This window comes from Carcharodon carcharias, chromosome 19, assembly GCF_017639515.1.
Source record: "Carcharodon carcharias isolate sCarCar2 chromosome 19, sCarCar2.pri, whole genome shotgun sequence".
Taxonomy (NCBI): Eukaryota; Metazoa; Chordata; class Chondrichthyes; order Lamniformes; family Lamnidae; genus Carcharodon; species Carcharodon carcharias.
The window spans coordinates 11075584-11103183 of NC_054485.1; the positions used below are offsets into that span (position 1 = coordinate 11075584).

The 27600-nt window shown below is 36.9% G+C and overlaps 1 protein-coding gene across 17 annotated transcripts in view; it reads left to right on the forward strand.

Moving 5' to 3' along the window:
• The window catches only part of epb41a (erythrocyte membrane protein band 4.1a), a 178530-nt gene that overhangs the window by 148691 nt on the left and 2239 nt on the right, over nt 1-27600 (forward strand). For 12 of the 17 annotated variants that reach the window (XM_041213303.1, XM_041213305.1, XM_041213288.1 and 9 more), the window contains 4 exons: nt 120-299; nt 5775-5825; nt 19699-19860; nt 26919-27044. In XM_041213303.1, the coding sequence (XP_041069237.1) occupies nt 120-299; nt 5775-5825; nt 19699-19860; nt 26919-27044 (519 nt within the window). The remainder of the gene's footprint in view (nt 1-119; nt 300-5774; nt 5826-19698; nt 19861-26918; nt 27045-27600) is intronic. The other 5 variants (XM_041213298.1, XM_041213300.1, XM_041213302.1 and 2 more) reach the window with 2 other exon arrangements.

A 27600-nucleotide genomic window follows, 5' to 3' on the forward strand; every position in this document is an offset into this window, starting at 1 on the left:
GGATTGCCTAACTAATTTGGTTAGTGTTCTATTTTAAAAGCATGGATTTCCATTCAATTTGTTTCAGTATTTCTGAAATTTAAGATCTTCCTCCCCTTTCTGCTTTTTTTTTGTAATAGGATCTAGACAAAACCCAAGATGAGATAATGAAACATCATGCTAGTATTAGTGAACTGAAGCGGAGCTTTATGGAATCTGTACCTGAACCACGTCCTAGTGAATGGGATAAACGGCTCTCGGCACACTCGCCTTTTAGAACATTGAATATCAATGGACAAGTTCAGTCTGGCACAGAAGGAGTAAGTTTAATTTTTTTTCTCTCTGCTCAAGTTTGTGTTCTGATAGCCATTTACCACATAGTGATCTTTACAGAGCTGTTTAAAATGATAAAATAGAGTTGATACATGGAAGCAATTTCCTCTGGTGGGAGAATCCAGAGCAAGAGGGTACAATCTTAAAATTAGAGATAGGTGATTCAGCAGAGAGATCAGTGAACTTCATTTTCACTTCAAAGCTCAAAGGTAATGAAAATGTGGAATCCTGTCTTCCAAAAAGCTGTGGGTGTCACTTGAGATTGGGTATCATTGGATGTGGATCAAATGCAGACTAATAGAGTTGGGGCGCAGATCAGCCATAATCAAGTTAAATGGCAGAACAAGCTTGAGAATCTGAATAGCCTACTCTGTTCCTATTGGGCAGTCACATTATTGACAGAGATTTGGAAGCAAGTGGCCTGCATTTCCCTCAGTTGTGGAGCAAAACATGAGAGGGAATGAATTTGGAAAGATGATAATTATAGGAATGTAGAAATGGAGATCGTTCTTCTATACTTTTATGGGTTCTTGTAAAAGTTTTTGTTTAAAATGTTATTCATTCAAACTATATTATGTTAAATTAGGCCAAGGATAGACCTGTTAAAGTAATAATGATTAAAGTACATATTTCCACAGGTTTATTAATAATTCTTTCTTTTAATTGAATCTTTCTTGGTGGATGTTCTTTCATTCCATATTTTTAAATCTAAAGGCTTAGATTAAGTCCCAAAAGAAATAAAATTCAAATAAACCATTTAACCTGTAAAATTTAACCTGGCACATGAACCATTACACAGATGGACAAAGAGTATTAGTAATATAAGACACTTTGGGATAAGTTTTATTATTTTCATCAGTGTTATCACTCATTTCTTGACCACATACCACAGATTTCAATTATTGGCAGGTGAATTTGTAAATTACAATTTGCTACTTTTTAATGACTATTCCAACCCATGTTCTGGAGAACCAGTGAGGAATCACATCCTTTGCTCACAAAAATGTCATTACATCTTTGACTAGTAAAAATATAATTTCAAAATTTGCTTTTATAACGCCCACAGGTATTATGGTTGGGATTTTCCAACCCTGCCCACCACTGGGATTGTCTGGTCCCGCAGAAAGTCAATAGACTTTTGGCTGAGCCACCAAATCTCTCGTGATGGGTCCCACTACAATGAGGCCAGAAAATCCCAACCTATATGTAATGCTGCAAAAAAAAAAAAGAAATTCTGCTCTTTAGCAAAGATTTTTTTGGGGAGGGGTGTGGTGGTGGGGATGGGGTGTTGGTGGATAAATTGCATAGAACTGTGTTTCAGTAAATATTCAAAATGTGTATCAATCATCCCCAGGCATCAAAATAATATGTTAGAAAATGTGTCTGTGTTGGAGGGAACAGGAATTGATTGCTGAGTGTTGCTCTGATCCCTTCATAATTAAAAAGTAAAACATATTCTATTTACAGACTAAAATCCCTTCATCCCAATGAAGGGGGAAGTGGGAGGTGGCACTGAATAAAACAAACAAAGTGGGCATTATGAGGGAGTTTGTTTTTAAAATGTGCCTATCTCAGTAAGAGATGTCATTACTGCAAAATTAAAGATTTTTGCACCCTTTGTGCATCTAGAAAACCTGCATTTGTATTCTCCATAGGTCAGATGCTTCCTTGGAAAAGCTTCCTTTACTTTGCCCAATAATATACCCCAAAACTCCAAATTTAGAAGAGCCTGTTTGTCCTCTCATTTGCACCAGTGTGGCATTTGCATATCTCATAATATTTCATCTTTTGATCTCTCAATGCTATTAAATAGATTTAAAAGCATTCAGACGTGATTAAGTTTTGCACAGGACATCAATCAAAAGCAAATTTGAATCTAGCTACAGAAAAAGTGAACAATATTTTAAACCAATGCCACCTAGAATCTTGACACAGTCTTATTGAAAATATTTGCCTTCTGCTACATTGCTTTTTTTTATGTGGCCTGTTTAGCCTTCAAGTCAAAAGTTCTTTACATGTTTATGGTTGTGTTTTACAAGTTCAATAGAGAACTCTATTGTTCAACTATATACTTTGCTTTATTTGATGGCATTGTTCCCATCTTCCAGCCATTTAAAACCACAATCCTGTTAGGATTGATGGATGAACCTAGTTAGAAACCAGCTCTAAAAAGTGCTAGTATCTGTATTGAGCCAGTGTAATTATGATTGCCAAGCCCAGAGAACCATGTTGCTAAACAATCTCAAATTGTGCCTATTGTCTAATCACTTATCTTCAAAGTTAGTTTCGTTCACCTTAGCAACTGTCAAAGTTTCACCTTAAGTCCTCTGTGTCTTGTTCATAACCAAGCACAGAGGTAATGAACCTTTGTATATAACATTATATAAACTTTGCGTGTAGTTCTCAAATTCTTCTATTACAGATATTAGCCAATGCAGAATATACATATTCGCCAAATCGGAAATACATTCACAATATGAAATGTGCTTTGATCTCCAATCCTAACATCCGAAGTTTGAAGTAGGAAATTTATAAAGTATCAACGTCACAGTCTGTTATTTAAATTTAAATCCTTCATATCCATTTTGAATGATTCTAATCTCCATTTCCCACAGAGAAAAGCTAACAATATAAAGGTGCAAAATCCCTTTGAGGGCATGTCTTTGAAGAATGTAAAGGCCCTTTTAGTATTTTGTCTTTCCGTACCTTATATGGTGCCCCAAGCTGTTCTTTATCCTTTTGGCTTCAGTCCGATATATTTTGCTCCCTAGAGAGAAAATTATTTGAATATGGTACAGTGAGTTTGGCCAGTTGGAATCAGTGCAACAACTACAGACAGATTTTTTTCCTCCTCTGTTTTATGCGTTAAAAATTTGTCAAACGTATGCCAGATCCTCAATGTATAAGTTCAATAATATTGTTTTGTCAGGGTATTATGATTAGCACCTTCTAAACACACAATTTTACCCAAATTCTAAGTGTTCAAGAGAGTGGGTGGGATGGAAACCAGCCCCAGGGGATTCAGACAGGATGTGAATGGAAAAGTGAGTGCACAGCTGGGAAATGGCATAATTAGCAATGTTGAAGACGAAAAGTAGATGTAAGATGAGAGGTGAGTGTAAGATTTTTGAGGGGAAGTGATGTTACTCAACATTGGGCGAAAGAAAAATAGCGGTATGGTCAGATTTGGGTTGAAAATGTGTTGGAAGTGTAGGAGGTGGATGTTGAGATGAGTTCAAGGGCTGGAGGCACATAAGTGAGAAGCGGCCTAGTGATTGAGAACTGTAAAAATTGGGAGTGGTGGCACAGAAGGAAGCTGAGGCATTTGAACAGAGGTTTGGAGGAACAGTGGAAAGTGGTCAGCGAAGGCAATTTCTTGATGCAATTTGGAATTTTCCTTACTCTCCAGGATAATCCTGGAGTATTAAGAACATTTGGAGGTAGAGAGTGAAACATGAAACGAGCAGGCCATTTGTGCATCATGTATATTCATGTCTGCAGTTCTAAGACTTGAAGAGGCAGAGATGTACTAGGAGAAAGGTAGGTGGTGAGGCTGGGGGAAGTTGGCAGTGAGATTGGTAAAGCAAAAACATGTCGAGAAAGGTAACAGTGGCAGCAGTGCTATGATAGGACAAGTCCAGGTGAGTGGGAAGTTGGGAGTATCCCACAGGGAATGGGTGAGAGGGGAGTTTTTCCACTTCCGGGATGGAGCGTGTAAGTAACAGAACTTGAAGGAAATGGAAGATGCCAAGAAGGATGGGGAAGTGACCAGATAAGGTGGCATGGCCTATGCCAACAGAGCATATAGGACAATGTTCAGAAGGGACAAAGGAAATTTGGGTGTGTTGAAATTGCTAAGAGTGAACCATTGCACAGCAGAGTGAGGAGATTTTGGCTAGGAATTTGCCTTTGGGATTTAAGAGGGCATTAGATAATAAGACCTTGAAAAAGAGGCATCACAGGTGTAATACTCAAAAGGATTATATGAAAATACTTGGGGAATAAAGCTGAGCTAGGACCTGGAGATGAGAGCCACGATAGTATAGGCGATGAATGTGAACCAAGATGGTCCGCCTCCTTAAGTAAGAAAGGGCCACCCTGCCAGGATATTGACGTACTTAAAATTGTGCATAAGGGAATTGTTTACAAAGGACTGGAAATGTTGAAGTACATGCTGAGTAGATGGATAGTAGGAAACCTATGAGAGTGGAAAGAGTAATGGCAAGGAACTTGGAGAAGCTTGCTCCCAGGTGGTAAGGTAGATAGAAGATGAAACATTGTGCTTTGCTACTTTGGTAGGACTGACTGTGAATGCCTAGAATGGAGCAATGTGAATCCATGCAACTGTCCAGCAGAGGGGTAGCAGAAGGCAGTTAAGTACACTGAGATGGGAAACTGAGAAGTATGATGGCAGGAGCAGAGGCCAAAGAGAGTGGACCACTTGACAATTGACAGAGCTGGAAAGGAGCCCTGGTTCAGAATAGCAGCCAACACACACACACATACAGGTAGACAAAGAAGTGGCCTTGTTGTAAATGCAAATGTTAGTTAGGATTGGAAGCATTTGACCTGCAAGTAATAGCGCTGATGTACCGTTTTCATGAAGACTGGCTGAATGTGATCTGCAACGCACTGGTAAAACCATAGAATTGCATGTAATAAGAATGGAATTTAACTTAAGCATGATTCCCTAAAACACCAGTTAAAATAACAAAACTTAATAAAAATAGAACTTGGCTTAACTTGTAATCTGTTTAGAATTTGTCAGGTAGACTAAAATGCTGAATATTTTAGATGACAAATCCCATCCTTCACCCAGATTGAGGTTTATCACGGGTATAGTAAACTAGTACTGAGGCTGGAACTATGACCAGCAGTTTAAACACTAATTTCTAGATGCCTATTCACACAAGATATGCTTAGCTAATTCTATTGCTTTACAGTCATTGTCCATGTCATGTGCAGGAGACTGAATGAGTTGAACAATATTCACATTGTTTAGGTGATGCTGCCAGTAATATTCTGTAAACACCAATTTTCAGATCTTTCTCCTAAGACTTCAATTTTGAGTGAAAAACACTGATTTACAATACTGGATAAAAATATGAAATAAGATAACACCAATTTTCTTAATTTGTAGAAGTTCTTTTGTTCTTTTCATTAAATCTATTTGAAAAGTAAAACAACATCTCTAAGGACAGTTGATATTTTCCACTAGATGTAAGCTGTGCGGTAGAAGTTACATGATAATATGACTTTGTAAGGAAAATTAAAAGGAAATAACCCCCTCTAAGTCTGATTTAATGACTTCAGTCATTATCCACATGATTAAGATGTTTTAATGAATCAGAAATTCTATATTATTGATAAGTAAATCCACCTATGTGTTCCATTAAAATAAGAGTGCATATAATAAATATGTATTTGAAGTATCTAAAATTACTAACTTTATGTATGTACAGGCCATGGTGATTTCAGGCATACACCCTGAAAAGAAGCTTGGTGGGCCAGAGGTAAAGTTGTTACAGTTGTGCTGTGATTGCTAATATTTTATTTGCTCGAGCAGATCTCATCAATGCTAAATTGTCTTTTAGTTGCTAGACAACAGACATTAGTTTTTCTACTCTTACAGTTCCCAAAACTAACAGTGAAGACTCCCACTGCTGCAGCTTTAAGAATGCCTACTAAACAGTGCATGGCTGGTTAAAGGTTGCATGAAGAAATGGCCATACATTTTCAAAAAAAAAAGCTACCAAAGTGCAAGTGAACCCTGTTCTGTTACAATATTTTTACATTTTATTCTTTTTTTCCTTTCTTCTTTGTCCCTGAAAATACACATCACTCTTGCTGTCATTCCCTTTTAAATTTTGAAGTTCAAAGTTAAAAATCCACATAGGAAAATCCCTCAAGCCCAAATCTTCACTACATTTTTTTGATTTTGTTTTTTTTTGTTTTCCTTCCTCTGCCACATTGTTTCCTTTTCTTTTTGCACACCACTTTTCTTTCAGACTTGGTTTTCCATCTTGCATTTGTTCATCTCTTTTTCTCTTGGTCTTCTGTCACGAAAGCAGACAAAGAAAATGCCTCTGTTAGTACAGGAAGAAGATAAGATAAAAGGAAAACAGGAAGCAACAGGGACTGCACTTGCACAAGAAAGCAAAGAAGAAAACTCCCAAAGAGTTTCCATTCAGATTCCTGATGACAAACCTAAAACTAAACCTTGTCACCTCTATACACTTCAGAACCCTCGCATTCCTTTTGTAATGTCATTCCTTATCGTGTTTGTTCTGACAGTTTGGTGGCTTATCTTTGTATGAGTGCAAAAGGGGTTTTCATTTGAAGCTGTAATCTAAACCTGTCAGGCCTTGTTCTTTTTTTTGAGCTGTACTTTTTAATTCTATGTTGTACAGGTGAAATCATCCCTTCCTTTAATGAAAACCCCTGTCTAATTTATATTTCCTACTTGTTACTCACAAAATTGTGTGCTCTCGTGTGTTATTTATTTAATTCTATTACATTGAGTACAATGCAATTTTTGGAATAGTTTTCCTCTTCATTTGTAAAGACTTCTACCTGTATTTGTGCTGTGGCATGCTGTGCCATTGTATTAATAACAATTCTAACTTTTGCCAAAACTGCTTCATATTTCTCATACTGTAAACCTCTTGGGTTAAAGGGTATTTACCTAATTGCTGTCTTGGAAAGGGTTTAAAAGAGCGATTGCACTCTTTGAATTTCTGTCAAATTTATGGTATTTAAGGAATACTGATGTCAAAAACAACTTTCATTATATGTATGGTGAATGTATTTCTTCATCCTGGTTTTTAAATGGATACTTTAATTTTATACCCTATATATTTTTAAATGGTGCTATGCTGTAAACAGAAGTATTTTAAACATTAGTGATAGCAGAGTCTAACCTGTTTAGCATTTAACAGCAAAATGTCATTTTGTTCAGCTTCAGTTGATTGAGAAGGGCAACTGAACAAGCAAGTATTCTGACACCCCTATGTAGGTTTGTTGCTCCATCTGCATTTAATTATCTACAGAATATGCCCTTTATATTATTGCTTTGGAATGTTAGTGCTGAAATTATTAGTGATATATTACTGTATCAGTATTATAGCATACCAATATTTCAAGTTGATACCACAGTTTACATGTAGAAAAATGAGGTGTCAAGACATGTATTCGAGTGAAAAGGATATTTTCTAAAACTTTTTGCAGGATATTTTCATTTTAATTATGGGTAGACATAAATGTGTGCGCAGAGACAAGAATACTGGTTTTATTTCAGGTATATATTTTTTTCACTTTTTGAAGATGGAGGCGTTCAAAGTAGGTAATTTAATTTATTTATGAATTAATTGTGCTTTTTATGGTCAAATGCAAGAAAATGTAACTTTACCTTGGTTTCTGCTTCAGGAGCAGGCTGAGAAAATACAGGCCCTTTTAATCATATATCTCTCCATAGGTGCAAAACTGTTATGCATGCACAGAGTAGAAGGCAAAACGTAGATTTAATTGAATGTTTTTTTGGATTGGTAGATACAAGTGGTAGTATTCCTCAGGAATTCATTGCTCTTTTCCGTTTATGTACATGGTTTGGACATGGGCGCAAGAGGAGTGGTGTCATGTTTGTTGCTGATATGGATTTGGACTGTGATTCTGTGTGAGACAGCAGGTTGGTTGTTGGTTGCGTGTGAGGCTGGGCGGTTGGACGTGACTGTGTTCTGGAGGGCTGGCTTGGACAGTACTTGTTTGAGGGGTGGGTCCAGGATAATGGGCTGAGTTGGGGTGAGAGTGGGTTGGACAGTAGTTGTTTGAGGAGGCGGGGGGGAGGTTGGAGGATGACAGGCCATGTTTCCACATATGCGCTGACGAAACCCAGCTCTACTTTACCACAACCTCTCTCCACCCTTTCATTGTCTCTAAGTTGTCAGAATGCTTGTTCAACTGGATGAGCAGAAAGTTTCTCCAACTAAATATTGGAAAGACTGAGGCCATTGTCTTTGGTCCCCACCGTGAACTCTGTTCCCTAGCCAATGACTCCATCCCTCTCACTGACAACTGTCTGAGGCTGAGTGTTGCCTTAGCCTTGTATTTGATGAGCTAGATGAGCATCTGATCTTATATCCACGTACTTGCCAAGACAGTCTACTTCCATCTCTGTAATGTTGCCTGGCTCTGTCCCTGCCTCAGCTTATCTGCTGCAAAAACCCTCATCCTTGTCTTTATTACGTCTAGAGTTAAGTATTCCAATACTCACCTGGCCAACTTCCATAAACTTGAGCTCATCCAAAACTCTGCTACCCATATCCTAATTTGCACCAAGTCCCATTCACCCATCACATCTGTGCTTGTCGACCTACATTGGCTCTCAGCCCAGCAATGCCACAATTTTAAAAAAGTTCAGCCTTGTTTTCAAATCTCTCCATAACCTCACTACCCCCCCATCTCAGTAACCTCATCCACCCTGACAATCCTCCAAGATCTCTGCGCTCTTCTAATTCTGGACTATTGCACATCCACATTTTTAAATGTGTCCTTGACAGCTGAGTTTTCGGCTGTCTAGGCCCTAAACTCTGGAATTCCTTCCTTAAACCTCTTTCTAAATTTTCTTTAATACATGTTCACACGATGTGGGTGTTGCTGGCTAAGCCAGCATTTGTTCCCCGTCCAGAATAGCCCTTGAGAAGGTGGTGGTGAGCACCATCTCGAACCACTGTAGTCCATGTGGTGTAGTTACACCCTCTGTGCTATTAGGAGGGGCGTTCCATGATTTTGACCTAGGAACGGTGATGTAATTTCAAGTCCAGATGGTGTGCGGCTTGGAGGGGAACTTGTTGGTGGTGGTGTTCCCATGCATTTGCTGTGCTTGTCCTTTGAGGTGGTAGAGGTGACAAGACTGGAAGGTGCTGTTGAAGGAGCTTTGGCAAGTTGCATCAGTACATACTGCTGCCATTGTGCGTCATAGTGAAGAGAGTGAATGTTTAGGTTGGTGGATGTGATGTCAATCAAGTGGGCTGATGTCTGCTTTGTCCTTTGTCTACCTCTAACTGCTTTTAAGGCACTCCTTAAAATCTACCTCTTTAAACCTTTGCTTATTTGTGGTTCAGTGTCAAATTTTGTTTGATAATCTTCCTAAGGCAACCCTTGTGTTTTACCCTGTTAAAGACGCTATATAATTAACGGAGTTTGATTGCTGGTTATGAGAGTGGGTGGTTAGTTAGTGGTCATATGCAGGGGGAAGGTTGGATGGTGGTTATATAGAGGATGATTTAGATGGTAGTTATGCAACTTTTACTTCCGTGAACATTTCTGCTCAAGTTACATTCATGATGGTGAGCTTTGAGAGATGATGAACTAGAATTTTACATCTAATAAACAGCATTTGCTTTATTCGGCTCTGTGATATAAGAAAGTGCAATAAAATTAAGTTCAATCTAAACTTAGTCTGCAAATCTAAATGAATAATAAGATTTAAATAATAATTTAATGGTATTTCACTTTAATGCTGTTAATTGAATATAACTACCATTTTAGATTACATCTCTCCTTAATTAAGCTGTATTGAATGTACTTTTTGCATACAAAATACTATGTGGTTGGATTCACTATATTACTATGCATAGTGTTGACAGATGTGGATTTAAGCAGGCAATTTACCCTCTCAGTCTTGGCTTAACCCGGCCCAAAGTAAGTTTTGTTCAAATGTAAAGAAACGTGCTGTTAGCCAAATACAGTTAGATTGTGTCTGGAATGTGTACTTTTTATTTCGTGTAGTGAGATCTCTGTGGTTGTATTCAAAATGGCCATTACAGAGTAATACAGCAGGTAGTGGGTGGAATGCAAGATTTAGAATAAATAGAAGCTGATTGATGTAAGATGAAAAGTTGGTTAAAGTGGAAGTTGAGGAAATGATTGGTGAAATTGCTTTTCGCTCATAAAGAACAAAATGTAATTATTTTCGATTACTGTTTTTTTTCCCAAAAATGAATTTTTATCATAAAATATCTAAAAGAACATTCCAAAACATTTTAAACTGGTCATTATGGAAAGTGCAATAATATTCAACTTTTCTCCATAGAGCATGTTGCGTTCTGAGGTGCCTCAATATAATTGCATTGACTATATAGGACAATGACAAGTATACAGTTTTTAGCTTGTTCAGTCATTCTTAATGCAGAATATTTAGATACAAATTGTGACTATGCCCTTTGGGTCAAACTGTGCTTCATAATGTCATGCTAACTGCAAAAGATTTTGGTGAATTTATTAATACCTTGCTTTGGTTTGATTCTGATTATCCCCAATTTATTGTTCTATTTGGTTTGCCAGCTTTTAATCTCTTGTTTTAAGCATAAATAAACATTCATTTGAGGATTGCAGCTGACTGGAGTTGCAGAATAGGAACATAGAAACTAGGAGCAGGAGTAGGCCATTCAGCCCTTCGAGCCTGCTCCGCCATTCATTATGATCATGGATAATCATCCAACTCAATAGCCTGCCTTTGCTTTCTCTCCATACCCTTTGATCCCTTTCACCCCAAGAGCTATATCTAACTCCTTCTTGAAAGCATACAATGTTTTGGTCTCAACTACTTTATGTGGTAACGAATTCCACAGGCTCACCACCCTCTGGGTGAAGAAATTTCTCCTCATCTCAGTCCTGAATGGTCTACCCCATATCCTCAGACTGTGACCCCTGGTTCTGGCCTTCCCACCATCTGGAACATCCTTCCTGCATCTACCCTGTCTAATCCTGTTAGAATTTTATAGGTTTCTATGAGATCCCCCCCTCATTCTTCTGAACTGCAACAAATACAATCTTAATCGACTCAATCTCTCCTCATATGTTAGTCCAGCTATCCCAGGAATCAATGGGTAAACCTTAACTGTCCTCCCTCTATAGCAAGTACATCCTTCCTCAGATAAGGAGACCAAAACTGCACACACTATTCCAGGTGTGGTCTCACCAAGGCCCTGTATAATTGCAGCAAGACATCCCTGTTCCTTACTCGAATCCTCTCGCTATGAGGGCCAACATACCATTTGCCTTCTTTACCGCATGCTGCACCTGCATGCTTACCTTCAGTGACTGGGGTACAAGGACATCCAGGTCTCGTTGCACATTCCCCTCTCTCAATTTAGAGCCATTCAGATAATAATCTGCCTTCCTGTTTTTGCTACCAAAATGGATAACCTCACATTTATCCACATTATACTGCATCTACCATGCATTTGCCCACTCACTCAGCTTGTCCAAATCACACTGAAGCATCTCTGCATCCTCCTCACAGCTCACCCTCCCACCCAGTTTTGTGTAATGTAGTACACCTTCCCACTAAGCATATATGTGAGGAGACCAGAAGAAAATCATTTTATGCAACAGCTACTGTAATTAGAAAAACAATGGCAATGTGTAGGTGTTTTTTATATTGGAATTTGTTCAGTGAGAGTCATTGTGCCTCCAATTACTTGCCCAGTAAGTTACCATATAGTTCAAAAAGTGAGTTGGAATTTAACGGTTAGTAATAGTGTTGCTGAGGCAGTAGCAAACCAGATATCAGGATGCAAGTACATCATGCTGTTCATTTCTTACTACAGCAGTATCTATGAAAGTGTGCTTAACATTGGAAGTAATTTGTGCAAGGCAGTGGGTCAGAATTTGGCACTTATTATCTTGAAACGTCTGGATGTTTGACTTTCTAAGTTGACATAGCATGGTCAATTAAGTAACACCTGGGAGAAAGGGCCAAAATTCAGGTATTTTTGAATTTATATCTTCAAGTAGTAAATTTCCTCATTGGCTTGCAGAAAATAAACCAGTATGTAGCATCTACAAAAATATTCAACAATTTGTAAGACTGAATAAATTGTTATAAAAGTAGCTCAGCCAATGTATCTACCAATATTAATGGAAATATTATTAAATTTCAGAATATTGAGTGTCAATGCATATTACTATAATGGTGAAAGGAAGAGAAAATAGTTGTGACTGTCATTAAGTTCATATTCCAGAGCATATAAGAAAAGATGCAACAAGAGTCTTTATGCAAGGCCATGTTACGACCTAATTATGTTTTATTCAATTGAGTCTACAAGTTTATCACTGTAGGGGACAACTGCATAAGTCTCTGATACCAGTTTGCATAAATGTTTTTTCCAAGTGTTTTTTTCCACTGATCTTCCACATTGATTGTAAGATATTTCACTGGTGCAGAACATTCACTGGATGTGGAATCTGGAATATAAGGATGCAGTAGGATGTTTGAGGGAAGGGAAGAAATTGAGAGCAGGAGGCATATGCATAATAATATTAGAAGTTGTGTGAAGGAGAAAAATTCTCGGGCACTGAGGAGAAGAAAGAAATGTGATTTTATGTGAAGAAGTACATTTTGAGGTAATAAAAGTTGGAAAGGCAAAAATAAACGTTGCCTTTTTAAAATATTTTGTGACTGGAGATTAATACATTTGGTTGTTAACAGTTTTTAGCAATGTGATGAATGGCCACCTGTTGAGATTGTATGTATCTGAAATATCAAATGTCTTGGAAAAAGCAAAACTAAAATAGAGGCTATAGTCATTATGTAAGTGATAATTTAAATAGTAATTTATTTCTAGATAGGAGTTTAACAATTTAGTTATACATTTGCCCATTTGCATTGAATTTTAAATATTTAGTCTGATGTTGATAGTTAATAATGGCAAGATGCTTACTCAAAGTTTGGCAGGTAAAGACTGCGACTGACTAACAGTAGCGTAAAATAATTTGCTGTTGGGACATTAAAGCTCCTATTTTCTCAAAGTTTATTTTTCTCTGTAAATAACCTTAATGACAGATAATCAGTTTGATTTTAAATTGTACTTTGAATCTTCTTTTAGTTATATTCCTAGTGAATCTAAGTGATGATAAATGATTTGCAAAGACATTGGGTCATGATTTATAGCCGAGTGTTTAGGATTGGTACCATGGAATTCCCATATCAAGTATTTGAGATAAACAATTTTCCAGACTCAACCACATTAATTTAAAACAAGTTTGCAATATGTTCCACATTTCAATGAGAAGAATATACAACTAAATCCTTTCAGTGAAACCTTATATGTTCCTGGATTTCTTTTTTCTTGTACATATGTAAGAAAAATAAACACTACATCATGAAAAACTGATCTGCAGGCTTATTGTTTTCCTTTCAACTGTGATGATAAATCAATACATTGTTTAGTCTAAGCTTTGTTTATTAATTTACATAGTTGCATGTTGACCAGGTAGGCATCATGTAACCATACAACATTGTAGCAATTTATGAAAAATAAGTAAAACCAGTATATTGATGGAATAAACTATAAAGGTATAAGTTAATCAGGTTATTCCAATGACCACCTAAACCTTCAAAGAAAACCTGTTTATGCAAAAAATTCCAAATAAATTCCCCAGGATTAAATGATAATATGTAACTACAAATATAACATTTTTATTTTTAATTGTAAAGGAGGGGATGATAAGCTTAGAGTTTTCTTTTGCTCATTGGCAGTCCATGTTGTACCTTATGGCTATCATTTAATCCTAGGAAATTTGTTTGTATTATTTGTATAAACAGATTTTCTTATGAAGATTTAGGACATCATTTGAATCAGCTGATTAGTGTGGTGCAAATTTACAGTAGATCAGAGAAATTGAGTATAAAATGCAATGACCTAGTTTAGACATAAAGCTTACAAACAAGTGGACTGTGAAGTTTAAAATATAAGTTAAATATTTCTGTATGTTCGTTGCTGCATCATTTATCGTATGGATTTTCTATCTTGTTTTGGTTGTAATTTGCTATTAAGCTGGGAGAACAACAACAGCTTGGCATCCCATATGTTTGATAACGTGGTTGCAGTTGGAAGAATAGTTGGCTTGTTTAAACAGTACAATCAAATTGTTGATTAGACTGAAGTGTATACTGTATTGGATGTCTCTGAGAAAACTGTAGAAATATGTATATCCTTTTTTAATGGAAATTTCTTCAAGTGACCATAGTTTGAACAGAGTGCCTGAATTACTATATTACATTAAATCAATTATAGTTGCGTAGAAAATCCACTAAGTTCAGTGACTTTGGTAGCTAAAACTAGAAGAAAATAGGCACGCTTCCACTAGTTCAAGTCTGTAAATGATCAACTTTGGTTGTCTGGTATTTAACCGGATTTTTTCTGCAGCTCCAATCCATTGTACAGTTAATATCCTGATCTGAAAGTACAGAAAGAGTTCCATTTTCTTGTGCCACTACATGTTTTTGATAGAGAAGGGAAGATTTCTCTAGAGTGCAAGGTGACACAAAACTGGTAACAGTTGCAGTACAGAGAATAGGGGACATGTGAGAATACAAGAGCACAATATTCTGGAAGTGAAAAATTTGTGTTAATTGCCCAACATCTTCAATTATTATGTTTGGCTATGTTTAATATAGTTTTAATGCTTATTTGTGGTGATACAAACATCAGTTTGTTGGAACTTAGCTAACTAAGGTTAAAATGTTGGATAGCCTTAATTCGTATTAAATGAGGTGGTAGAAAATAAAAAGAACACTAAACCATTTATGCTTGCTTGTTCATTTTGGTTATGGTTTTATTAAAGTTAAATGTAACTTGTTCCCTTGGAGTAAATAAAACCATTCTTCATGGAAAGCACTTCCTAAACTTTAGTTGAATCCTCAAAATTTTATTTTGAGTGATATGATTTTGGTAAAACCAGTAATCCAGATCTAGAAGATTTGTTTCTTCTAGTGTTATTAAAGATGTCAAGCCTAATTTCACTACAATTTGTATAATTCTGTAGGCAATGAACACCATAAGGACCCTGCAAAATTCTGATGTATTGCTAAAATTTAAGCTTCCTACTTCATAAGCATATCACATCAATGCAGTGTTTCAATTCAGATCAGATCTGCCATGCCTTAATTTTGCGACTATCAGTGTAGCTGACTGGAACATTTTTTAAGGAACAAGCTTATGTAATGTGACTTGCCCTATTCAACTCCTGTTTTCTTTGCATTGAGAGACATTGAAACATAACAATTTGTCAGCTGTAGAAGTGTTAGTTGTACCACAACCTTCCAGCAAAATGTTTTTGATTTTTGTAGATTACACACCTCTAATTTATAGGATGTGCGTTTAAAAAAAACCCTATTAATCTTAATATGTTCTCCTGTAATCTAATGTAAAATTATGGTCCACCATCCAAGATAAAATCAGAATTTGCCTATAATTAAGATGGTCATCTAAATCACGCATGTGATTTTTGTTAATCTGCAGTTGCCGTCTAATAAGATATATTCTAAAATTTGACAGTGAAGAAAGTTTTACCCCCACACCTCATTAAAGATGCTTAAGATTTCTGAAATAGACAAAACTAAATTTCATTTATAAACTTTATACAGTTTGGCTTTCTATTCATTCTGAAATTGCCCTTATAATATATGAAAAACATGCAGTGTCCATATTATCTGAAAGTATTTTGCAGTGAAACAGTACTTGAAGCATGTAAAAGATTTTTCTAGCAGTAATTGGATTTGTTTCCCTATGCCTATGATTTCACATAATCATCGTATATCAGTACAGAAAGTTGAAAAATGCCTTTTGTGTGTTATATGAAATGATGGAAACACACTGAATAGCCTGTCTTTGTATTTGGGTTTATAGGCTAATTTCTAACAACTTTGGACCAGGGCTGTAATTCACCTCAATTGTCCCTTATTTGATGTATAAATTTTTGTCACTGTATGTCTCTATAGATTACATAATTGAAGAGTTGTAAAATCACATCAGAGCAAGCCAGTTTATTCTATAGATTTTTGTCACTGCCTGCCTCTGCTTCTAATGTTCATATTTTCTGCTGCAACTGGGCAATTTGACAAATGAACAACTTTCCTTTGATGACATTCCAAATGAAAACTGAAGGGAGAAAAGTATCCTGTATGCATTATCTTAAACATGGAATGTCTGAGCTAAATTGTGAAAGGGGGTCCTCATTCATACAAAAGGTAACGAACTGCTGTTGTATATATGCTTTCTAATTAAGCACTTTGCTATAGCATTCCTACTGTGTACCTTCACTATATTGAATACCCAACAGTTGAAACTACGGTTGTTACTGGTGAGTGTTCCTAAGTGCTATATGCAATGCAGTTTTATATTTCATTTTTATGGCTTTCTAGCTGACACCTTGGCTGTACCAGATATAAATGAGCAATGATTTGTTTTTGCTTGGAATGGAGGTGATAGACACAGCATCCTTGTCTTGACCTACTTAGGCAGCTATTCAAGATGTTTAAACAAAATTTGTATTTTGTACTTGGAACACTTTATACATAAACTTTGTGCAGAATTATTATGCAGAGAGGTTTTTTGGCCCTGTGGATTTATCTGCAAGTATTTTTTAAATATACTGCTTTTTTAGCAGTAATTGATATTGTAGTGTGCTACCTTTTTTAATGGTTTTGTTTAGACGTAATGGCATAATAATATCTTTAGCATAATTGAAGCAATCTTAACTTGACCTGTTACAGCAGGGCATCAGGTTTTGGGTCAGGTACCCTGGGCAGGAGGACTTGTTATAACTTTAAATTTCTCCTTCTTTCATAATTAAGTGGGGCTAGGATTCGTAATTGTAGATTATTTTGCAAAACTGCAGTCTACGTAGGTCAAGGAAGAGCCTCTAATTTGCTTCGGAATGGTTTGTTTTCCTTTCTCCCTGAACCTGAATTATGGCAGAGTTTTGCCATTTGGCATCACAATTAGCTTGCTTTCTGTTGGCCATGTAGCCATTGCATCACTTAATCTTGTTTTCAGGCTTTTACTTTGGTTGAAGCATATTTAATTATTAAAAGTAACAAGATCACCAAATGGATTTCAAGTTGGCACTTTTTTAAAAGAGGGGTTAAAATACTTGTGAAATTACACGGTGTCCATCTGAATGATGAGTTTTTGAAATGTGGATGTAAGCAAATGCTGTTCTGTCAAACTTTTGAAGAGTTTATACGTTTGTACAAAACCATTTTTGCCCCATGTGCTTGTTTCTGTTGCACTAAATGTCAAAATTCTGAGTATGGGATGCATAACATAAAGTTAAGTTTCTTCTGTAGGCAGGAAAAGTTATTGGTAACAGCTGGCTTTTCATTTTGATGCTTTGAGCATGAAATGTGCAGTTGATTTAGTCAGTTGCAGTATGTTTTAATTATATATTGAGAAAGATTGGACCTGTTAGATGGAAAATTAATTTAGACGAAACTATTAATTACTTTAAGTCATTTCATGCGTTTTAACACTTGATTGTTCCCTCTCCAGTGCAGAGATTTCCATACTATATTTCATTCTTTACCAATGGCACAATATAAAACTTAACAGATTTTGTAGTATTGAAAAATTACCACAACAGTCAACTTAAAAGAAGCCCTATGGCAAAAAGATACATGCCATTTTAACACGAGTTAAAACTTGCAGTAATATATGATGTGAATAAATTCTACTCTGGAACAGCAAACTTCAAACAGATTTAAAATTCTATCACGTGTTGCTTTAATCAGCTGTTCCCTGTATTAATGCATACTTTAATCACTACTTGTAGAAACTGCTGCAACAATATCAGGGATCCCTTTTAAATAGTATGGCATTCTAAAGTAATGTTTTCAATAAACCTCTAAGTTTTATGTTGTTTTCCTATGTTTTGTGGTATAGAATATTTTAATACTTTAATTCATCACACCAGATCATTCTTAGTTCATTTATTTTCTAAAATTATTATTTGTGATAAATTGAGTATCAAAAGCATTGCACTTCCCCACTGAAAATTTTGTGGACAGGACATAATCACTGTTAAAAATCCTGTAGATTAAAATATCAGCTGGGCACTCAAAACATGTCTTAGTTTAGCATATCATATGCTAAAATATCTGTTTGGTGCTCCTTCAGTTTTATTGTTTCCAAATGATAATTTCAGGAGGTCATCTAAATATCATCCTTTGTGCACTCTATCTCAAAACACTTGTAATTGTAGTATTTCTAGAGACTAGGGTAGGTTGCTACTTGTTCCTTTGCAGTTGTGATTTTTTGAATTTAAATGTGAGGTGTATATGTGTGATTTTAAAATAGCATCCAGTAAGTATCAACGTTTAGTATTTTATTGCCTACACTATGATCAATGGAGTCTTGAGATGGAGTCTTGAGACCCTTTGGATCTCCTCAAAATGAAATTGATGGGCACCCAAGTATTTTAAACCCTATTATTATGGTGTATGTTTACCCAATATAGCACAGATATGCAGTTTACGTTGCTTTCTGCAGAAGGTTTGTAATTTGGTTCATGTTTCACAGCATGCCTGCTTGTTATATGGATGTTCTTTAAAGCTGTAGTATCCCTTTGCCAGCAGATGTTCACTCTGTATCTCAAATTTTCTGTTCAACAAAATACTTTCGGCAACCTGATTTGGAAATGAGGCTTTCAGTAAATGGGCTATTTCAGCATTATATGAATGAAACTGTGACATCATCAAATAAGTCTGAAAATTCAGAAAAGGGATACTGAAGCTTCAGAAATTCTGTCTGATTCATCCATCTGTTTTTAACCCTTAAAGAAATTGTGTTTTGGGGAAGGGTTAGATTAAAGGGCCTTCCAGGAAGCATGATTTTAAATGGCTATTAATTCTTTGTGAAGACCAAACATTACACATTTCAGTTTTATTATTATTCTGTAGCTTAACTGCATTTGGAAAGATGTCTTTTAAGTCAAGTATGATGGATATTTAAGCTGTAGCATCTGCTCAGTTATGCTAATGTAATAACATTCGGATTCCACTGATTTTGAGACACTCTGTTATAATGAGTAAATTGCATGAAACAACCAAGCCTTTGCAAAAGAAGGAAAGCAAGCCAAAGTCACTTCTCGTTTTAAGTATTGCTATTATCTTAACCCTTAAAATGACAGCAACCACTCTGAGATACCTGCACTCCTAATTCTGGCCTCTTGAGCATCTTCAATTGTTATTGTTCCACCATTGATGGCTGTGCCTTCAGCTGCCAAGGCCCTAAGCTCTAGAATTCCTTCCCTAAACTTCACCTCTTAACTCTCTCTCTCCTCCTTTAGGATGCTCCTTAAAACCTACCTCTTTGACCAAGCTTTTGATGTTCTGACTTAATATCTCCTTATATGGTTTGATGTCAGATTTTATTTGATAACATTGTATAGTGCCTTGGGGCTTCTAATTAAAGGCACTATACAAATACAATTTGATGTTGTTGTGAAATGAGCCTCTCTCTTTCTGGTGTCTATAACTGAGCTTTTTACTTTTTCTCCTTTTCTTTTCTTCCTTTTTTCCACTCTTTCCTGCTGACTGCCTAGAAATTAATAGAAGGCCTATATGGACATTTGCGTACCAATGAAAAGCCAACAATATTCCAAGCAACGTACTTCCCATATGCAACACCTGAGAAGACCCTACGTGAAGGACAGAAACAGACTCCAAATAAATCTGCTTTGCTTTGCTCTATTTCACACCCTCAGGTGCTATATGTGTTTTATTCTTCCAGTATCTTTCTTTTTAGCGCCTCTTGCTTTCACACATTTTTAAACAGTTGGTAGCTTAGAACTACTTGACTTTTTACCACTACCATTCAGGTTTTTTTTTGAAAAATGGTACAGTTCTTATGAATGAAGTTTTTCAATGTCTGAACTGCTCTTTTCTCCCTGCCTCATTAAATATGCGAGAGGATATGCAAGACTCCTCTTCTTCCCACCCTCCCCCTGCCACCCACCCCGCCCCACCAAAAGAAAGTGAAATCGTGTGCAAGACCTACTAGCTAGAGACCCTAATTGAAGATGGGTGAAATTATCAAATTCAAGTATCTATTAACCATGGGGTTTTTAACTTGTAACTAGTAGTTTGCAGCATGAATGTGTATAACTTTTATTATGCTAAGATTTTATTAATAATGTGGATGTAAGCAAATTTCCATCCAGGATCAGTTTCTCTTTTATTGGCTGTATGCCCTGTTACATATTGTTCATGGTATTGAGGCTTGTATTACTCCTGACTGGGAATGACCTCAAGTTTTTAGAAATGTAACTTCTTTTAAAGTGTAATTTTCACTGTGCACACCTACTTCCTATAGGGAGCCTTAACATAGGGAAGCTCCAATCTATGTTAATTCCTTGGGTATTTCCTGAGAAATCTTGCACCTAATGCTACTTACAAATTGCCTCTCTTCTTATATGATTTGGTATAAGTTGAATCCTCTTACTTGATACTGATTAGATTAATTTATTTGGGCACAACTTGGGAGGAGGAAAGTGGGGCAGAAGAAGAGGACTGCAAACTGCACAATATAGATATGAATAAATTGTGGAGTTTGACATTAATTCTGGTAGATGTTGGCCTGGCTTAACAGATTCCTTCCTTATGAAGGCATGTTGCTTCTATTGCAAGAGGAGCCTTCTTCCATTAGTAGTTTATCTGTAAAGTGTATCTTTGGTCTGATTTTAAAGTTGGCTCACACTATTTACAAAAATATCAGATTTGAACCATAAGAAATGGAAGTAGGTGTAGGCCCCTTTGGCCCCTTAAACTTCCTGTGCCATTCAGTAAGATCATGACTGATTTGATTGTGGCCTTAACTCCACTTTCCTGCCTGCCCACTATAACTGCTGACTCCCTTATCAATCAAAAATCTGTTTAACTCAGCCTCGAATATATTCATGACCCAGCCGCCAATGTTCTCTGGGGAAGAGAATTCCAAGCTAATGACCCTCTGAGAAGAAATTCCTCCACATCTCTGTCTTAAATGGGGGATTTCGTATTTTGAAACTGTGCCCTAATTCTAGATTCCCCACGAGAGGAAACACCCTCTCCGCATCTAGCCTGTCAAGTCTGCTCAGAGTCTTTTATGCTTCAATAAGATCATCTCTCTTTCTTCTAAACTCCAATGAGTGTAGGCCCAACCTGCTCAGCCTTTCCTCATAAGACAAACCCCTCATACAAGGAATCAGCCTAGTGAATTCTGAACTGCTTCCAATGCAAGTATGTCCCTCCTTAAGTAAGGTGAGCAAAACTGTACACAGCACTTTAGAAATGCTTTGTATAGTTGCAGCCACACTTCACTAATTTTATATTGCATTCTCCTTTCAATAAAGGCCAACATTCCATTTGGCTTCCTAATTACCCCCTGTACCTGCATACTGAGTTTTTGTGATTCATGTACAAGGATATCCAGATCCCCCTGTACCACAGTATTCTGTTGTGTTTCTTCATTCAAATAATATTCTGCTTTTCTGTTCTTCCTGTCAATGTGGGCACCCTCACATTTTCCCACATAATAATCCATCTGCCAGATTTTTGCTCACTAACTTATCTATAACCTTTTGTGATACTTTGTATCCTCCTCACAACTTGCCTTCCTATCTATCTTCATTTCATCAGCAAATTTAGCTGCTGTACAGTCAGTCCCTTCATTTAAATCATTAATGTAGAGCATAAATACTCCTAGTTACAGTTTGCCATACTGAAAATGACCCATTTATCTTGACTTTGTTTCCTGTTAATTAGCCAGTCCTCTATCCATATTAATTTTTCACTCCCAATACCATTAGCTGTTATCTTATGGCACCTTATCATATGCCTTTTGGAAATCCAAATGCACTACACCTACTGGTTCCCCTTTATTCATTCTGCTTGTTACATCCCCAAAGAACTCTAATAAATTTGTCAAACACATTTCCCTTTCACAAACCATATGATCCTGCCTGATAGGAACCGAAGTAGGCCATTCAGCCTTTCAAGCCTGCTCCGCCATTCAATTAGATCATGGTCAATCATCTACCTCAACACCATTTTCCAGTGCTATCTCCATATCCCTTGATGTCATTAGTCTCCATACACCTATCGATTTCATTTTGAACATGTTCAATAATTGAGCTTGCACGGCCCTCTGGGCAGAAAATTCCAAAGATTCACCACCCTCTGAGTGAAGAAATTCTTCCTCATCTCAGTCTTAAATGGTCAATTCCTTATCCTGAAAATATGTCCCCTGGTTTTAGACTCATCAGCCAGGGAAACATCTTATCCGCATCCGCCCTGGCACATCCTGTAAGAATTTTGTAAGTTTCAATGAGGTCATGTCTCATTCTTCAAAATTCTGTGGAATACAGTCTCCCCAATCTCTCCTCATAAGACAATCTGCCATCCCAGGGATTAACCTGGTGAACCTCCGTTTCACTCCCTCTATGGCAAGTATATCCCTCCTTAGATAAGGAGACCAAAACTGTAACAATGCTCCAGGTGCAGTCTCACCTAAGGCTCTATACAACTTCAACAAGACATCATTACTCCTATACTCAAATCCCCTTGCGATGAAGACCAACATACCTGATTTCTTCTTGCATCTGCATGCTAATTTTTAGTGTCTCATGAACAAGGACACCTGGGTCTCTTTGGACCTGTACTTCACAACCTCATACCATTTAAGAAATATTCTGCCTTTCTGTTTTTTTCTATCAAAGTGAATAACTTCACAGTTATTTTGATTATATTCCATCTGCCATGTTCTAGCCCGTTCACTTAGGCTGCCCAAGTCCCCTTCAAGCATCCTTGCATCCTCCTTGCAACTTAAATTCCTACCCAGTTTGTGTCATTAGCAAATTTAGAAATATTACAATTTGTCCCCCCATCCAGATCATTTATATAGAACAGCTGTGGGACCTAGCACTGACCCTTGCAGTTGCCCACTAGTAACAGCCTGCCATCCTAAGAATGATCCATTTATTCCTACTCTCTGCTTTCTGTCTGTTAACCAGTTCTCAAACTATACTATTACATTTCCCCCATCCCATGTGCTCTTAATTTTATTTACTAACCTGTGTGGGACCTTATCAAGTCTTCTGAAAATCCAAATACACCACATCCACTGGTTTTCGTTTAGCAATGCTACGAGTAATATCTTCAAAATAAAACTCCACGTTTGTCAAAATGATTTCCCTTTCATGTTGACTCTGCCCAATTTTACCATTCTTTTCTAAATATCCAGTTATCACATCCTTTATAATAGGTTCTAACATTTTCCCTACTACTGATGTCAAACTAACAGGGTCTGTAGCTCTCCATTCTCCCTCTTCCTCCCTTCTTAAATAGTGGAGTTATATTTGCTACTTCCCAGGAACTTTTCCAGAATCTATAGAATATTGAAAGATAACCACCATTGCATCCACTATCTCTCTAGTCACCTCCTTCAACACTCTGGGATGAAGTTGATCTGGTTCAGGGAATTTATCAACCTTCAATCCAGTTAACTTTTCAAGTATTACCTCTTTATAATAATTTATTTTAGTTCCTCAGTTTCATAAGTCCCTTGGTTGCCTAGTATTTCTGAGAGATTCTCTATCTTCTTCCATAAAGACAGATGCAAAGTAACTGTTTAGCTTCTCTGTCACTTCCCTGTTCTCCACTATAAATTCTCCTGTCCCCACCTGTAATGAGCCTGCAGTTGTTCTAGCTTAACTTTTCCTTTTCAGGCTAACTAGCCCGTAGTTTCCTGCTTTCTTTCTCCCTCCTTTCTTGAACAGAGGTGTTGCATTTGCAGTTTTCCACCCCATTGGGACCTTTCCAGAATCTAGGATTTTTGGAAGAGTGCAACTAATGCATTCACTATCTCTGCAGCCACTCCTTTTAAGAGCCTAGAATGCAGGCCATCAGGTCTAGGGGACTTGTCAGCCTTTGGTCCCTTTAATTTACCCGTTATTTTTTCTCTAGCACCTTCAACACACTCGAGTATGGTATAGAATAGAACATGTTTTATCAGGGACATAGAGATAAATGTAAAAATGCAGATAAAGCTGTATAGACATTACTCTATTTCCCTTTTAAAGTTCAGGATCATAGAATGGTTACAGCATAGAAGGAGACATTTGGCTCATTGAGCCTGTGCCAGCTCTCCCTAAGAGCAATTTAGCTAGCCCCACTCGCCCACCGAATCATAACCTCATTATGGCTAAGGTTCCTCTGGTAGATACCTTACTGTTTCAGAGAGATTGTTGAATTTCACTTTTCAAAACATTAATTTGCTGAGATTCTGAGTTTTTGTGATGTTTCAACATAACTGAAGGCTGAGCCATTAGTGTAGCTAGAATTCAAATTAAAATCCAGCACAATGAGTCTTCTCAATACAGTACAAAACACAAAAGAAATGGTGGGAAGTTTCTGTCCTTGTTGACACCTTGACTCAATTATATTTTGTTTGACATTATTTTTGTTTAGGCCTTACTTCTGCCATTTTCTTGTAGAATTTGGATGACAGTCTGAAATCAGAACTGGAAGAGCAGTCAGTGTGTAAAAGTTGATCACAAGGCAGAAATAGAGGGACTGAAGCTGGAAAATGGCTCCAGCATGAGTCAACTGGCTGACCTAATGGAACCCCCACAGGGACGGGATTTTATCCCTTTCTCTGTGAGTAGCGGCAAGGAGGAGGAAGGATTGTACCTCTTTCAAAACAAGGAGCAGAAGTGGCAAAACAGGTCAGAAATAGGCCTGAGTATGCAGGCTGAGGCTTCAGAGGAGACTACAGCAAAGGCCCTCTCGAGCTATGCTGCTCCTCAACTAAATGAACTCTGAAGGAAGGAGAACAGAAAGAACAACTTTTAAAGATAAATGGTGATGTGTCTCATTACCATGAACCTCCTCAGCTAATCCGCTACTTTCAGGTAACGTTGAACTAGGAGACCACAAGGTTCTTTCAACTCCTATTACTGACCTATTTTCCACCATAAAAAACTTCTTTCTACCATTAAGAAACAGGCACTGCAGCATGTTGGTTTAACATGAGCTCCTGAGAAAATCTGACTATATATTTATATATGTTCAAAATACGATTTATATCATAATCTGTTTCATGAAAAGCAAAGGGTTGTTTGGTGTTTGCTTGCTTCAGTGTCATTGGTTTCTAGACACTGGGAAATTTTGGTGAAGTACTTTTCAAATGACTTGCAATCAAATTTAGAAACCATGACAAATATCACCTTTGCTTAATCTATTTTGCATTTCAATTCTGACCTACTCCTCTAGCACTAATATTGCCTTTTGCATGGTAATCATTAACAATGGGTATAAAAGGTGGTGGTAGAAATGCTTAACACTTATTTCCTCTATGTGTAAGAAAATAGACATTAAAAAATAATACTTATCTCTTGACAGGAAGTGGGCAGCATTTTCTGACACAACTTATTTAAGGGTCATGAATTTAGTGGGTTTTTTTTCAATACTTCTGTTAAATGATGCTATCATTATTGGTTTTGGGCAGGGTCAATGGAAATGTCTCTGCTTTCCCTGGTAGTGCCCATCAGTAAATTGACAAAAATTTGGAAGACACATTTATTATTTTAATATTTAAATCATATGGTTTTATTTCCTCACTGGATTTGGTTGCACATTTTTCTAAGCAACAATCCTTGCTATTAAATTTAGTGGTTTGTATGTGAAATTTACTCCTTTATCTAAATCTTTTACATTGACTTCAGTTGTCAGGATTGCTAGTTCATTTCTGGCTTTGCAGTTAAAGAATGCTGCATCTTCAAATATGACAATTGGTAGCCAAGTTCAATGGTTAGCTGCTTCCCACGTGTGAGAATAACAGATGAGTCTATAAAATCCAACTTGGCAATTTGATATTTTGAGCTGTATCATTCCGTAGGACCAAAAACAACCACTGCTGCAAATTGACATCCAAATTTCCATTGTTTTTTTCCCAGTTTTCATATTTTTCACCTGCTTTCACCTATGACCACATTTGTTGGAAAATATTAAATGTAGGTAGAGGTTTTATTGGCCCCGGGTAACTGCTTCCCACTATTACTAAACTGTTGGAATTCAGAGGAAGCAAAAGCATGATCTCTCGTTACTAATTACCAGATGTTGCAAGTGAGTGAAAAAAGTCTCTACTCTCATTGGTACTTTTTTCACTAACTATACTGTTTCTTAAGCTTCCTGTCATTTTTTTTAAATCCCTGGAGCCAGTATTAACTTTGGGTAATCTGTTTCCTGAGCATTTTGGAATCTTGTCAAATCACCCCTGTTAAATCTGTTTATTCATAGTGTGTTACTAGAATGGGGATCCATCAGCATGCCTCAGTGTCTAAAAATAAAAGGCAAATAAAAATAAGGCAACAAAGAATAATATTCATGACAAAATAAGTGATCAGTGTCAGAAATACTTCTTAATCATAAATATTCCAGTTTTGTATTCAGTGAGTGCCAGTATGAAAGCTGAGTTAACCTCAATGGCAAAATGAAAAGGTTGCTACAACAGGGCAATTCAGATCCAATTGAAGCACTGATTTTCTGTTGCTTGACATTGTTACTGTGCAATTCAATATTTCTAAAAGTAATTTGGGATAGGTAGCAAAAGGGTACTAAAGAGACATTGCTACCATGCTGTTGTGGTCTATAGTATTATATTGTAACCACACTATAATTGTTTTGCCATTGTTAAAAATAACTGACGTTCAATTCTGTTATGTATAAAAGCTTGTTTGAGAAACTTTCAGTAAATATGATTACTATTTTTTACCCTTTTGAATAGCCACCACTTGTAAAGACTCAAACTGTGACCATCTCTGACATGCCCAACTCTGAAAATGAAATTGCAACAAATGAAGTTCCTGTTGTTCACACTGAAACAAAGACGATCACCTATGAAGCAGCACAGGTTTGAAATTATTGTGAAGTCATCTTGTCTTGATTGTAATTTGAGATTTGTATTTTGGTTTGGCATCTTTTTAGGGGTTGGGGGAGGTGCCTCATGCTTAGCTCACTGAGCTTAAGTCAGTGAATGAACTTAGCCATACAAATCAGGAAGCTTCCAAGTTTGGTCCCCAGTCTTTGCTGTTAACTGATGTAAGCCAGCCGGGTTCTCCAGTTGGCCTCAGTATCTGGGTTAAAATAGTGAAAATTGGAACAAGTTCCTTTCAGAGTTCACTATCCAGTATTCCCTATTGGAAAGTGCATGTCTGCAGACATCAGGTGAGGAATGATTCAGGATTAGCTGTGATGGCCTCTGCTGTTAAGTAGTCTGCTACCATTCACTCAGGGCCCACAATGCTCATGCTTTACCTACAATCTAATCATGACAACACATAATCTATTCCTAGGCATCCGCCCCGAAACATGGCTAGCAGGTGTACAAAGAACATATGGTTGATTTGTTTCTGCATTTTCTTCCATGAAGGGAAGTGACTGTGGGAGCTAGCTATGTGAAACATGTC